The 15041-nt window shown below is 27.0% G+C and overlaps 1 protein-coding gene across 1 annotated transcript; it reads left to right on the plus strand.

Moving 5' to 3' along the window:
* Nucleotides 1-564: 564 nt before the first annotated feature.
* LOC138348696 (uncharacterized) lies at nucleotides 565-13492 on the plus strand. Its single transcript, XM_069298269.1, has 6 exons — nucleotides 565-626; nucleotides 10936-10952; nucleotides 11113-11305; nucleotides 11944-12260; nucleotides 12350-12495; nucleotides 13052-13492. Exons 1-6 carry the CDS (start codon nucleotides 565-567, stop codon nucleotides 13490-13492), a joined length of 1176 nt encoding a protein of 391 aa, XP_069154370.1.
* The last annotated feature ends 1549 nt before the right edge of the window (nucleotides 13493-15041 follow it).

Genomic DNA, 15041 nt, shown 5'->3' on the forward strand with positions numbered 1-15041 from the left:
AAAAGGAAAGCATCTCACTCCCTACCTATCATCTTCTTCATAATTTAGTTTACAAGACTTTCTTCATTTTAGCTCCAACATTGTCTTTTTTTTCTTTTTTTTTATATAAAAAAAAATTTATATCTTCCAAATATGAAGATAAATGAAAATCAACTATGAAGATTTTGATTTGAAAGAAAGTCTTCGTATGATTTATATCAAATCTCATAAAAAGAAGGAACAAATATGAAGAAAATGAAAGAAGATAAATGATTTTTACATATAAAAAAAGTTAGCCGATATTTATTTATCACAATTTTTGAACAAAAAATTTTACTCAAATTCATACGTGTTTATTAAATTTATCAAAAATGATATCAAAAAATTTGAAAAAAAATAATTTTGGAGCTATCAATGTCATCGATCTAGAGTTGAATAACCGCCAACAAAATTTTCTTTCTTCTTCACTCTTAGTATGAGAAAGAATGTGTTTTGGGGAAGAAGATGAAGATATATATATATATATATATATATATATATCTTGAACTTATTGAAAAAGAATAAGATTTTGTAATTTGAGAAAGAATGTGTTTTGGGGAAGAAGATGACGATGAAGATGAAGATGAAAAGGGGATGGGTGAGGTGAGGTAAGGTGGGGTATAATAGGTTGACATTTTCATTTTTTTTAAAAAAAATATTAGATATTAAATGTCTAATAGAAACGATTTTTTATAGGTAAAAGTATTCAATTGGTACTAGTATTAGTTGAGATGTCTAAGTTAATTATGCAGACAATTTTAAAGGGCCGCTGACGACTTAAACCTTTTACCAAAGTATGTGCATATAATGTTAATTAAAGTCTTAAGTTGTATATTATTGTAATTTTAATAGTTTTAGATCACTTAAAATTTATCATCAAATACAATCTTAATACGGTCAATTCGAATTAACTTATAAGAACAAAACACTCATTTCGTCTGTAACACAAAAACATGTCAATCAAATTTGATGTATTTATATTATATATACTTTATCAAATACAACACTACTATTTTCATATTAAAAATAAAAATTATAGAAAAAATACAATATGTTAAATACATTAGGCAAAAGAATCACATTTTAGTACTGATTTATCACATATATATATATGATGTGTTTCATTGTTCGTTATGTTTAGTTAGAATTGAAACATCATTGGTATTCATTATTGGACAATCTTTCATAATTTAGGAGGTAGATGGTTTTTTTTAATATTTAAAGCCATTTTTTATGAGAGAGAATGTATAACTAATCTGATTAATTGTGGAAGGCAAAGTGAGAAAATGAGGGAAAGAAAAAAAGAATAAATTGTTGGAAACATATTGGAGAGAATAAAAAAAAAAAAAAAAAACTAATGTCACAATTCTCATCACAAACAATTATGCACAAAATCTTAAAAAGAAGAGAGAAGTAAATTAAAATTATATAATTAAATTAAATTTATAAATTATTTTTTCTACTATGTTTGTATTTTAAAAACTATGTTTGCAATTAAAAAGAAGATGTGCATATATTGTAAATTAAAGTCTTTAGTAATATTTCATTGTAATTTTCACATTTTAAAACACTTAAAATTTACCATCATATATAGTCTTAATGCAGTGACATTCGAACTAACACCCAAGAACAAAACATCTAATTCCGACTCTTAACACAAAAAATATACCAACCAACTTTGGTTTTTTATGTTATCTATACTATATTAAATACATCAATTATATTATTTGGCTACAATCATCCCTGAAGTATGACTTAAACCTAAAATATATCCTTATGTTATATAAGTGAACAAAAAACATCCTTGCACTATTCAAAAAGTTGCAAGTTTCATCCTCATGTCTATTTTTTTTTAAGAAACTCACGCCACTAACAAAAAAAAAATGTTTCAAATTGAATGAAAAAATGTACGCATGATTAAGCTAGTCAAGTTGAATTTTTTTAATTTTTTTTTGAAATTGAGGGTTTAAAATCACATTTAGACAAAATATATTTATATTCTAAATGCTCTTTGTAAAAAGTATAGTCAAATACAAACTCCAACTTCAAAAATTTTAAAATAAAGTAATTATTTTTTATTTTCATAACAAAACGCTAGCATTTATGTACATTGCATGAAATGTGAATTGCATTGTATATAAGGTATATACTTACTAAATATTTTATTCAAAAAAATCTCTAATTAATTGGTGCAATATTTTTAAAATGAATTTTTTTACAACTATCGAACCTACGGTATAAATATTTCAAGACTTATGTATTATTGAAAATCAATTTACTTGATAATGCAATAAACATTTAGATTAACAACACACAAAAATTCAATTCTGGAAATGAAGGATTCATTTCCTATTCATATCCTTATTAATTTTAGTTAAGTTTGATCTTCTCGTCGTGGCTAAGACATAACCAAATTAAAAAAATATTTTTTTACTAGTTCAATCAGTTTCTTAATAAAAAAAATAGAGTGAAAGATGATTCTTGTTGTTATTTGGATAGTATAAGGATGTTTTTGGCCCACTTAAATAATATAAAGATGTACATTAGATTTGAGTTATATTTGAAGGATGTTTGTTAGCCAAAAACTCAATACAACACTAATATCTTAAGCTTACAAGATAAAAAATGAAAAAAAAATCAAATATGTTAAATACATTATGTAAAGGATCCGATCGTGATTTATCACACATACATAATGCGTCCCATCATTCGTTTTGTTTAATTAGAATTCACACCATTAGTATGCATATTGAAATAATCTTTCAGAATTTAGGAGGTAGAATTTTATTTTTTTTTAAATTTTTTTTATGAGAAAGAACGTATAACTAATCTGAGTAAATTGTGAAAAGTAAAAAAAAATGAAGAGAATCAGGGAAGGGAGAAAGAATAAATTGTAGAAAACATATAAAAGTTTTACTTTACTTACATTGATTGTATCAAAATGAGAGAAAAACAAAATAATATTTGAAAACACAGTAACGTGTGTATTGGAAATTGTAATTGGAGAGAAAAAAATTTAGTACCATAATTATCATCCCCAAAATTTAGTACCATAATTATCATCCCCAAAAAATAGGCTCATAATTCGAAATAGAGATGAGAAGTAAATCGAAAGTAAATAATTAAATTAGATTCAAAAATTATTTTTTTGCTATGTTGTAATTTTGAAACTATGTTTGTAAGTTAAAAGAAGTATGTGCAAATATTGTTAATTAAAGTCTTTAGTGGTATTTTTGTATTTTTCACATTTTTAAACCACCTAAAATTTATCATCACATGCAATCCTAATACAATTAGGTTTTGAACTACCATTCAAGAACAAAACACCTAATTTTATCTGTAACATAAAAAAATATACCCATTAAATTTGGCGTATTTATATTATCTATACTATATGAAATACACAAACACCATCAAATACATCACTAATATTTTCAGAGTACAAGATAAAAATCATGCAAAAAATCATCAAATAATTTGTAAAAGAATTACCAATTCAATCGTGATTTATTACACATACCTGATGTGTATCATCATCCATTTTTTTAATTAGAATTGAAACACAGTTGATATACATAATTGAACAATCTTTCAGAATTTAGGAGCGAATGTATAATAAATTTGAGTAAACTATGAAATATAAAAAGATGGGAGAAAATAAAATTGTTGGAGACATATAAAGATTTGACTTTACTTGATTGTATCAGAAAAAAATAAGAAAATAAATAATATTTAAAAAATACAGTAACTTTTGAGAAAGTTTAACTGGGGAAATAAAAAGTAAAAGAATTTAGTATCATAATCTCAAAAAGAGGAGAGAAGTGAATTTTGTACACAACATACTAATGCATACCTTTGAAAAAAAATATTCGCTTAAAATAAATCTCTTTATTTGAAGAAGACAATTAAGTTTCTGTTATAAAATCAAGCTCATAAGAATATAATCATAAAGAGAAGAAGACAAGAGAAGTAGATAGAAGAAGAGGAATTTTCTTCATATTCAAGTGTGTGTAAGTCTCATCTGTATACAATACTGAATGAACAATCCTATTTATAGAGTGAGAAATCACTCCAAAAGTCACCATATTAAGTATTATAATAAATAGATACATTCTTATCCAAAATGGTTCATGAATCTAGTGAATATGGATGGTTGTTCATGTATCAACCTTATGGACTATCCACTCATTCAATGAATTTATAACACTCCCCCTTGGATGTCCATAGATAATGTGCCTCGTTAAAACCTTACTAGAAGAAACCCTGTGGGAAAAAATTCTAGTGAAGGAAAAAGAGTACACATATCTTTTGATACGCACTGTTTGTTACCTCATTAAAAACCTTGCCAGGAAAACCCAGTGGGAAAAAATCTCGGTCAAGGGAAAAAGAGTGCAATGCGTATTATACTCTCCCTGATTAAAACATCACTTAATTTCTTGTGATGATGTCTCCAATCTTCGTACATTGTAGTTGGTATATTCTTTTTCAAAGAAAAACCACACATTTCTTGAATATGGTGTGTCATTTATCTCAACCAGACGCTCTTTCGACTTGCTTCATGGAGGACTTTTATTTCTGCATAGCAACATTTGCTTCATTGATCGCCAGGATATTATTGTGCCTCCACATGCAAACACATAGCGTGCTTAAGATAGATCTTTATGCGGATCAAATAAATATTATGTATCTGCGTAACCAATCCATTTTGTCTTGGATTCCTCGGGATAGAATAAACCCATAAATATGGTCCTTCGAGGATATTCAATCATGTGCTAAACACCATTTCAATGTCCTTTTATCGGGGAGAAACTGAATCTTGCCAGTAAATTTACTGTAAAACAAATATCTGGTCCAATATTGTTAGTAAGATGCACTAGTGCCCTGATTGCACCAAGATATAGAGTTTCATCACCAAGAAACTCTTCATCCTTCTTTTGAGATCAAACTGAATCATCATTTATGTCAAGTGATCTCATAATTATTGGGATACTCAATGAATGCAATTTATCCATATAAAATTGCATCAAAATTTTTCAGTGTATGTGCACTGTTAGACAAATATTTCATTTCTCAAACTATCAATCTGTAGGTCAAGACAAAATTTTGTCTTACCAAGACCTTTTCATAAAAATACAAGGACAATTAGGGTCATTCTTTTGTACCCTTTTCTTCCTTGACTATTTCAATCCATATAAGGATTCTTGAAGCTTTATTGAAAAAGTTTCTTTCAAACTCTTATATGTTTCAGACACCTCGATTGTTTCAAGGATTTTCATATAACCTTCATTGTCTAGCTAGACATTACATTATTCATTACATGCATTCAAGTTTTTCATATGTTGCCAGATCAAAACAAACCTCATTGCATCCACCAAAGGAGAAAACATCTCCAATAATGTCAGGATTTTTGCGATAAACCTTTATGCCCCAAGGCACAAACCGTATTTGATATCTTACGGTTATACTATCGCATAATAATTTATTTGTACCCCACTGACATTATACCTTAATTTATGGACTACCAGTCCAAAATGTCACTTTTCTAAGTGAAACAAAATATACTTGAATTGTGCATTTTATTTGGCCAACCATTTATCTGTCCACACCATATGACAGATTTGAATTCAAGATCCTCGTCACAATTTATATCATTGAGCGCTACCTCATATCAAAGATACCGTTGACGGTTATTTGATATCGATTCCAAAAAGACATAACTTATTGAGATCTCTTCATTTTTCATTATTTCAGGTACCTGAACCTTTTTCAAGATTTTATGAAGTGTTATGTCAATGTTCTCTTTTATAGCACTTGCCTCATTATCATGACCATATTAATCATTTGCTCCTTCCTTCTTCAGGGATTTTATATTTGGAATCGATTGGTCTATTACGCTTCCGGTGTATTATAAACTTTGTCCTTCAAGGACTTCACACTGGAGCATTTGCAGCTGAATTATATTATAGGGTCAGTGCATTCATCTGGCAACTGATTTGCAACATTATGCAACTGAATTATCCCTGAACTTTAAGTTCACATATTTATTTAACGAGGATTTAGATAATTCATAATTAACCTCACACATAATTTTCAGCTGTCAATCATCTCTCCCCCTAATGTTAGAAAATCTAACATTCATTCCAACATTATTTGGAAGTTCATCTTTGTGCGTGGTGGAACAATTAAAATCATAACCGCACATTCAACATTTTAAATGAAAATTATATGGTTCCTGACCCTGAACCAATTTTAATGGGGAAACCTTGTTGGTTTGATGCATACATGTGTTGCTACATGTTAAATAAAATTATCTCATACCAAATCTTATTTGGGAGTTTTGTTCTTATAACCATGATTTAGCTATAATTGGAGGCATACAATTTGTGCTAAATCAACCAGCATTATCAATATAATTTCATAATTTGGAACTGTGCTCTTAATTTTAACAATTCGAGCAAACAACAACCTTACAAAAACCAATTTGTAAGTTGACAACAAAATACATGTGACCATCGCATAGATGCATCAATCATATAGTTGCAAATGATCCACATGACAGGTGAACGGGCCCATATTCACCCTTTTATATGTTCCAAAAATTTTAGGGGATTACAATCCCAACCTTAGCTGGTACAATGATAATTTTATTAAGAGAACAAACAACACAAGAGAATTCTTGAAGATTCTTTATTTCTTCATCATATAAATTACCTGAATTCTCAATCACGTTTGCATCACATTTAATCGGAATGGTCAACCAGTCATGCCAACTGATCTTTATTTTAGTACACTTATAATTTACTTTTACATGTGATTTCATCAGCATGTACATGTTTGTATGGAACAAACAAGAGAAAAAAGTGGGGTAATCTTTTACATAAACATTTATAACTCTCTTCGATTGTCGTGATTTATAGTCTCAATATTTATTTTCAATTCATCCGAAACTTAAAAAGTTTCTTTTGAGACTTACTACCACCCCAATATCATTCCTCTGATAATAGCACAACTCGTTAGAGTTTGCAATTAATTTTGTGTACTATCACATATTGCATGACACCATCCCTATGGTGAGCATCTCCTTCAAGGAGGAAATTATATTATTATTGTCATGATCAAAATCATTACGAGCAAGACGTCTTTCTTGCTTTACTTTTGTTGTACCATAGGTACACAACCAATGACAAATTTGTATTGCCACACAATAATGACCACAATCCTTATAGGCAAGAACTATTTCTTTCTTTTGTCCTTTCGGTAGTTCACAATAAACATACCATAGTGACGTATAAAACGTACAATACAATTAGCCATTTCTGTCAAATAAAATTTATTTCCTCTCAAATCTCCTGTAGAGATGAGAAATGATATATATCATTTTTTCTCAAACCTCCCATAGAGGTAAGTTGTGGCATATACCCAACCTATAATGATTTTATCACATCTAGACTCATTCTCTTATAGAATGGTTGAGTATTCACGATACTCATCACAAGTCACATTCTCTTCAAGGAATGAACTAATTATTTATATGTACTTCATAAATTTGCATTATAAGCACATTGTCATGGCTTTAAAATTCATCATATTTCCATGACACACCTCAACATCACTTTGAAATATCAAGTGTACCATCACTTTATCTTCTTGTATCATGATAGAGGATTTATAAACTTGTCAAATTATTGTGTTGACAATATACACCTCCGAATCTCTCATTCAATATATTAGACAAACAAGAATAATAATAATAAAGAAAATAAGGCCACAACAATTTAAAGCTCAAATAAAAGCGGTTAATATAGTAACACAGTCATCTATGGTTATCACTCTTGATCCCTTTTAATTTGGGTTAATAAAAGAAAATTATTAAATTGCAATAGAAAAAAATGGTTAAATTAATTGAGGGTAATGTTTATTGTCGATTCATAATTAAATTTTTCTTTAAATATAATCAACTAAATAAATTCTTTTATATAATGAATGGTTTTCAAGAGAAAAAATAATGTAATATTGAAAGTTAGATATTTATAAAAAAAAATAACTGAAGAAAGACTTTTGTAATTTTTAATAACACGTTAATTTTTTATATTATAATAATTCCAAACAAGAATTGACCTATATAGAAATTGCTGGAATTATTTCACTAATTTTAACCATGAAGAAAAAAATTAAAGTAATCGTATAATACTAATTAAGAGGATGTTTCAAAAAGAATAAATAAAAGATCACTCAAAACCTAAGGATCAATTATAATACTTTAAAATAGATGTATTTTATGTAGGATTCTTAAATTACAATATGCTTAATGTACGTAAATAAAGTATAACATAATTAGTGTATTTAATATAGAGTTTTATATCAAGGGAGACAATTAAAATTCATGTTAATAATAGACAAATTAGATTATTCTCCAATTAAAATATATACTAACTACTTGTTCATACATAATTTAGTTGAATTAAGTATAACTTTCAAATTAATAATTGACTTTTATTTAAATAAAATCAATTAATAAACTTATATATACCATGATTAATAGACCGATCATATAAAGTGTATGTTTTTTTTACGAAGAAAATAAGAAATATAATTTTGAGAATTATATGTTTTAAATATGAAAAAGATATAATCAGACATTTATAACTATAAACATATCAAATTTTGCATATACTAATTGCTCTAAACAAATTTATAATGGCTTATAATAATTGTTAAAATTATGTTACCATTTCTAACCACTAAAATGCACGATTAGTTACTTCAATTATATTAATTTAAAAGATATTTCAAAATAAGACGTAAATATAAATAAAATTGTATACATATATATATGTATGTATATGATTATAAATAGTTAAGCCCTATTCTTAATTAAATAATGAATAAGATCATATATATAATCACAAAATTCTATTAAGACATATTTTTAAATAATAAAATCAAAAAATTATATCAACTTTAGTTATCAAGGTTAAAAATATATAATTTAAACAATCAAATGATTACAAATACATATTTAATATATTTAATGTATATCTATTGATTTGATATAACTTAAACAATTATTTTTGAAAAAGTTGAACATATGATTTGAATTTATTTAAATATATCAATCGTAAAATTACTTAATTAGAGGTTATATTAATACTTAATAAATATAGGTAATCATGTTCAAGTTATAAAATAGACATAAAATATGGGCGCGAAACTACAACACTGGTACATAATTCTCTCAGGTTTTTGTTAATTATTATATATAACTAGGATCAATACATATGAAATATATGATGCTTATAATTTTTATAATATATTGATATCCATCATATCTAAAGTGTTTTGAATTTTTAAATGTCGTTATTGAAATAAAAATTAAATAACGTTTAAATATAAATTAATTTAAAATAGTTTCTCTTATGATGTGTTGATTTCTAACAAATTTTTTTATTTTTATAAAAATGTTGTGCAAATTATTATTATTTATTATTATTATTATTATTATTATTTATTTATTTATTTATTTTGAAAAGGGTGAAAATAAAAAGAAAGAGTGAGAATGGAATAAAAGAGAGAAAAGAAAAAATACTAAAATTATTTTCTTTTGCAGTGATATTTGTAATTGTATAAGTAAGTTTATTTTGTAATGTAATATATTCTAAATTTTAATTTTTGTATTCTAATTATCAATTTAAATTTTGTATTATTTACAGATTTTTTATGAGAAAATATGTATTGTTCTTTGACCATTTCACAATATTTCTATAAAAAATTAAAAGTCATATATGTATGGAAGTTAGAGAAATTTAAATATTAGTCAATTTACTAAGTATTGAAAAACCTTTTCATTTATTGAAACATAATTAATGAATGAATTAATAATAAATATAAATTTGAGAAAAAAAGGGATAGAATTGTCAAATAATAAATCACTTTATAATGTGAACACATATTTGGACCATTATGGTCAAATTATGACCAAATTTTCTGGCCAAAAGAATCTATCCCTATTGTAATTATATATGTATATACACAGTGAAAGGACTCAACAAGCGAAATTTAATTTGCAATAACTTATTGGATACAAAATTTCAGTATTATATCATCACAAATAATAAAAACAAAATTAAACTTGCATTTATATCTTAGTGAGTTTCTGTAATCAGTCTAGACACAAAAAATATTCTAACAAAAATTTAATTTTCATTAATAGCTGTATTTGGTCAGACACAAAAATTAAAATTCAACAACGTTAGACTGAAATTAGCTTTTGTATTATTTATAAATTTGAGTTATATAAAATAGTGTTATTATTAAAGGGTAGGGTGTTTTAATTAGATAGGTAATTGAGTCATGGGGTGGTTAAATAAAGGGATGAATGTGGAATTTTAATTAGCAAATAGAAATCGATTACATAGTAATAAAAGTAAAAATTACGCAAATGACATACTATAAATGACAAATTACATTCTATTCCTATTATATCAATATTTATCAAAAATTTCTTCTTTTTGAGAAATTCGGATACTTTATGAAACAAAATGATACGTATATAGAAATGGCCAGATACTTTAATTATAATTTTTATGGTTACTGTGACGGCGCAAAAAAAGGGTAACAACTTTCTCATGATTTACGTTAATTTATAACAAGATTATCGTCAAATCTACATAGAAAACATACTAATTTATTGCATTATTCAATTTCATAATATTGAAAAATTCAGATTTGGAATCAGCAAAAAAAAAAAAGATTTTGCGTAAAAAAATTCTCTGGAACGCCGATTCTGAATTTTCGAAGATGAATATTTCGATCTTGTTTGGACATTCTGGAATATGGGAAAGTGATGTTATGTATGAGCGATAAAAAGTGATGGGATAGTGGTTGGTGAAAATATTTCGTCCATGAATCTTATTTCAGCATTGCAGCTGAGCTGGGTATTGACGAATCGAAAAAAAAATATAGTGATTAGATATATTGTTGAAGGGAATTCGTCTCCATTGTGTATTCGGACTGATGTGGGTGTAAAATTGTATATATAAATTAAGAAACATGAGGCTGGTTTCGAAACTTATCCTTTATGCATTGATACTTCAGATAAAGGTGTTGAAGAGATAACAAAATTAGATGCAACAACAGGTGCCATCATGTGTGTTGAGGGTGAAAAAAGTGACGCACAGGCTCTCAATATTGTTGAATCATCAATTGATGATGCATATTACATACCAGAAATGGATGTTGATAAGCATATATCAGACACCAATAATTCAGTTGTGGAAGAGAATCAAATGTATAAGGATAAGTCAACTCTGAGGGCGGTAATGGAAAATTACAAAATAAAGAATAGTTTCAACTTTTAAAGTTAAAAGATCTGATAACAAAAGGTATGTCTTCAATTTATATGTTAATATTTTTAATAATATATTATTTGTTTGTAATATATTTAGTATGATACATTAATATTATATGTTGCGTGTAGTTTTCTGTGTAATATGATTTGATCGTAATGATGTTTTTCACATTTTGAATGTTAAAACCAGTAAATATAATATTTCTGATCAATTTACAGAATAAGTTATCAAGGTGTTACATATTTATTATGAAGTATCGTTTCTATTGTGAAAATGAAATAAAGTATCTTTTTTTATTTTTTTCTTTTTTATTTATTAAAACAGTCAGCCTTAGCAAATAATTAATATATTTTTTTATTGCAGCTACGTATTAATTTTTCATTCAGATGATTGTTGTTGGAAATTGAAGGAATCTGTGAGGAAGAATTCAGAAACATTCATAGTGAGATACTTTAATAGTGAACATATCTGTCCATTAAGGGATAGGGTATTAAGCAAGGTACGAGCCACACTTGAATTTGTTAGTGGTGTGACATAAAAGAAAACATACTCTGAGCGATATAACTGATGATATCAGGGAAATGTATGGCGTTGAGATTTCTTATCAACAAGCATGGCGCGCAAAAGAGCGTGCATTAGAACTTATAAGAGATAAACCTGTTGATGGATACATAAACATGCCAACATACATATATATGCTTGAAACTGTGTATCCAAATTCATATATAAGGATGCATAAGTCTAAATACAACAAATTTATGTATCTTTTCATATCATTAAGTCCAATGATGAGAGGATTTGAGTTCTGTAGGCCAGTTGTTGTTGTTGATGCTTCACATCTTAGTGGAGCTTATCGAGGTACATTTGTGTCTGCTAGTACACTCGATGGAGCAGGTATGACATGTTATTTATGAATTTATTTTATTATTTTCTTAATATTAAGTAGTTATTTAGTATATGTTGTTTTGTGTTTATATATTAAGGTTGCATATTGCCTTTGACATACGAAATTGTTGACACGGAAAATGATTGTTCATGGACATGGTTCTTTCAACAATTTAAGAATGCATTTGGTGAGAGGGGAAAAATGTGCGTTGTATCTGACAGAAATGAAAGCATAAAGAAAGGTGTGAGTATTGTTTATCCAACTGTTCCTCATTTTGCATGCATATGGCACCTCTGAAAAAAATGTGTGTTCAAACTTTAGGAGAAGCAGGACCATTCTAAGTGATCTATTTTATTCAATGTCTAAGGCTTATAGAAAAGATGATTTTGAAAAATTGATGGCTAAATTGGATAAAATAGATGGAAGAGTAAAAAAATATCTTCAAGATGCTGGGTATGAAAGGTGGTCTAGGTCTCATGCAACAGTGAACCGTGGGAGAATGATGACTTCAAATATAGCTGAATGTATCAATGGTTGCCTTGTTGATGCACGACAACTACTTATTATATATTTTTTTTGGAGGAAGTTAGAATTCTACTTGGTTCTTGGAATTGCAAATAGAGAAATAACTTCTTATACGAAAGAAACATTGGGTAGAAGATTTAAAGAAATATTGATTTTAAACGCATCAAAAATTGCAAAAATGAAAGTACATAATTACTTTGTATTTATTATTTTATTGTTAAACAAAAATGAAAAAAAAATTGTTGACTGTCTTTATTTTTTTTTAAAATTGCAGGTTGTTCCATCTTCTGAGTTTATTTTTTCAGTGAATAGAGGTGGGATTAGATACATTATTTGTGTTGAGAGGAAAACTTGTTCATGTGGAAGATTTCAACTTGAGGAGATACCTTGTCCACATGCAATAACCATCTTGAAGAAGAAGAATATAACAGATGTACACCCCTACTGCTCTGATTATTATAAACACGATGCATTATCAAATACTTATGCAATTCCAATAGAACCAATGCTAGACAAAAGAGAATGGAAAGCTCCGGACTCTGTTTTGGAAGAAGTGGTTTTGCCACCTAGATACAAAAAGATGTCTGGAAGACCAAGAAAAAAGATAAAGAAAAATCCAGATGAAAAGATAACAACAAAAACGAATTGTTGTGGACGTTGTGATCAAGAAGGTCATAATAAAAGAACATGTACCTTCTTTCCAAAAGATTCTTGATTTATATATTTTTTAGAATCTTTGATGTGTAATAATGTTTCTGGATATTTTTAATTTGATAATAATATGTGAACTTTTTTTATTTGATGTGATTAACAACATGTGAATGATTTAAGCTTCAAATCTGATTTGATACTTAATATATCAAATTTTGTCTGTATTATATTACGTGCAAAGACATTTACAAATTTTTAAAAATATATAACTTGTTTAATCTCAATTACATAAAATAGTAATCGTATAATGAATCTGATAACAAAAATTTGTTATCCCATTCAAAACAATAATTGATATCAAATATTATCAGTTATATTATGAACATACTTTATATGGTATCATATGTTATTTTGTAGAACTAATTTTTTTTCAAAAATTAATTATATGTACTGTTAATTAACTAATATAATGGATTCAAACAGTTGACAAAAATATAAACTAAACTAAATGTATAGATATAACTATTTTATTCAAACTCTTGAACGATACTAAATATGATGAACACAATAATTTGCATTATTTAATAAAGATATACTTATTTTATTTTTTGATACTAAAATAAGAATCATATTTGTAATAATTCTATTGTTACTTCGTATTTGACTAATATAGTATCATATATTGTTATATATCGAATAATTAATAATTTTTAACTAAATAATTATGTGTCATTTTGTGTAATAATTGAATAAATAACTTAACAGTTATATTGTTAAAAAATTTAATATAGTATCATCAGCTATTTGAGAAGATAAATTATTAAAACTAGAAAATGCTTAGTAGTATTGAATGAAAAATAGAAGTTGAAATACAAAATATTTCATTCCAATAATAGTTCAAAAATAATATAAACCTAACTCATCAACATCAACCAATGCATCTTCTGCCTGTTTAGAATACCCATCCTTTGGCCTTGTTGGATCATCGCTATGAATAACATATCCAGCCTTGAATTTATCCAAGCCATACTTCCATAACAATGTTCCGTATCTGTTGCGAAGATAGTCACTTTGAAGACCAATGGATGAAATTTTAATTTCGTCGCTCAAATATTCTGCATAAGCAGCTACGAACAGTCCACAATCACTGAAAAAATGAAGATACATTAAAAAGGATTTTAATGTCCACAAGCACCTATGATGTTCTCTTTAACAAAATATCTGGAGATTTTGTTGTGAAGTCTTCAAAATCAGGAATCTCCTTTGGATGCACATCATCATTATCTTGAATTGATGAAACTGGTGGATTTGGAGGTACATAATTGTGATCTGGTAACCCAAGTGATGCTATTTCCTCAGGAGTTGGCTGAATATTAGAACATCCAATCTAAAAAAACAAACAATTAATTAATGACAATAAACATATTAAAGTTGTATCGCATAGTTAAACTAATTAATTAAGAATGTTGTATTGAATTAGTTACCTCTAAAAAAATTGTTTCCATAAACAACTCAAACTTGGCTTCAAACTAACAACTTGCCAGTTGCGAATTCTTGGTATACTGTTTTCTTCTTTGACAGCAATATCGATATTTATCGTAGAAGCACATTCA

The sequence above is a fragment of the Solanum lycopersicum genome, chromosome 5, assembly GCF_036512215.1.
Source record: "Solanum lycopersicum chromosome 5, SLM_r2.1".
NCBI classification, from domain to species: Eukaryota; Viridiplantae; Streptophyta; class Magnoliopsida; order Solanales; family Solanaceae; genus Solanum; species Solanum lycopersicum.

Bases quoted from the DNA above. Each gene is read 5' to 3' on its own strand.
- LOC138348696 (XM_069298269.1), top strand. From the start codon at position 565: ATGTGTTTTGGGGAAGAAGATGACGATGAAGATGAAGATGAAAAGGGG. The intron at 11,306-11,943 runs GTATAAGGATAA...TGATGATATCAG, and splicing joins GTTGTGGAAGAGAATCAAAT to GGAAATGTATGGCGTTGAGA. The intron at 12,496-13,051 runs GTGAGTATTGTT...TTAAAATTGCAG, and splicing joins ATGAAAGCATAAAGAAAGGT to GTTGTTCCATCTTCTGAGTT.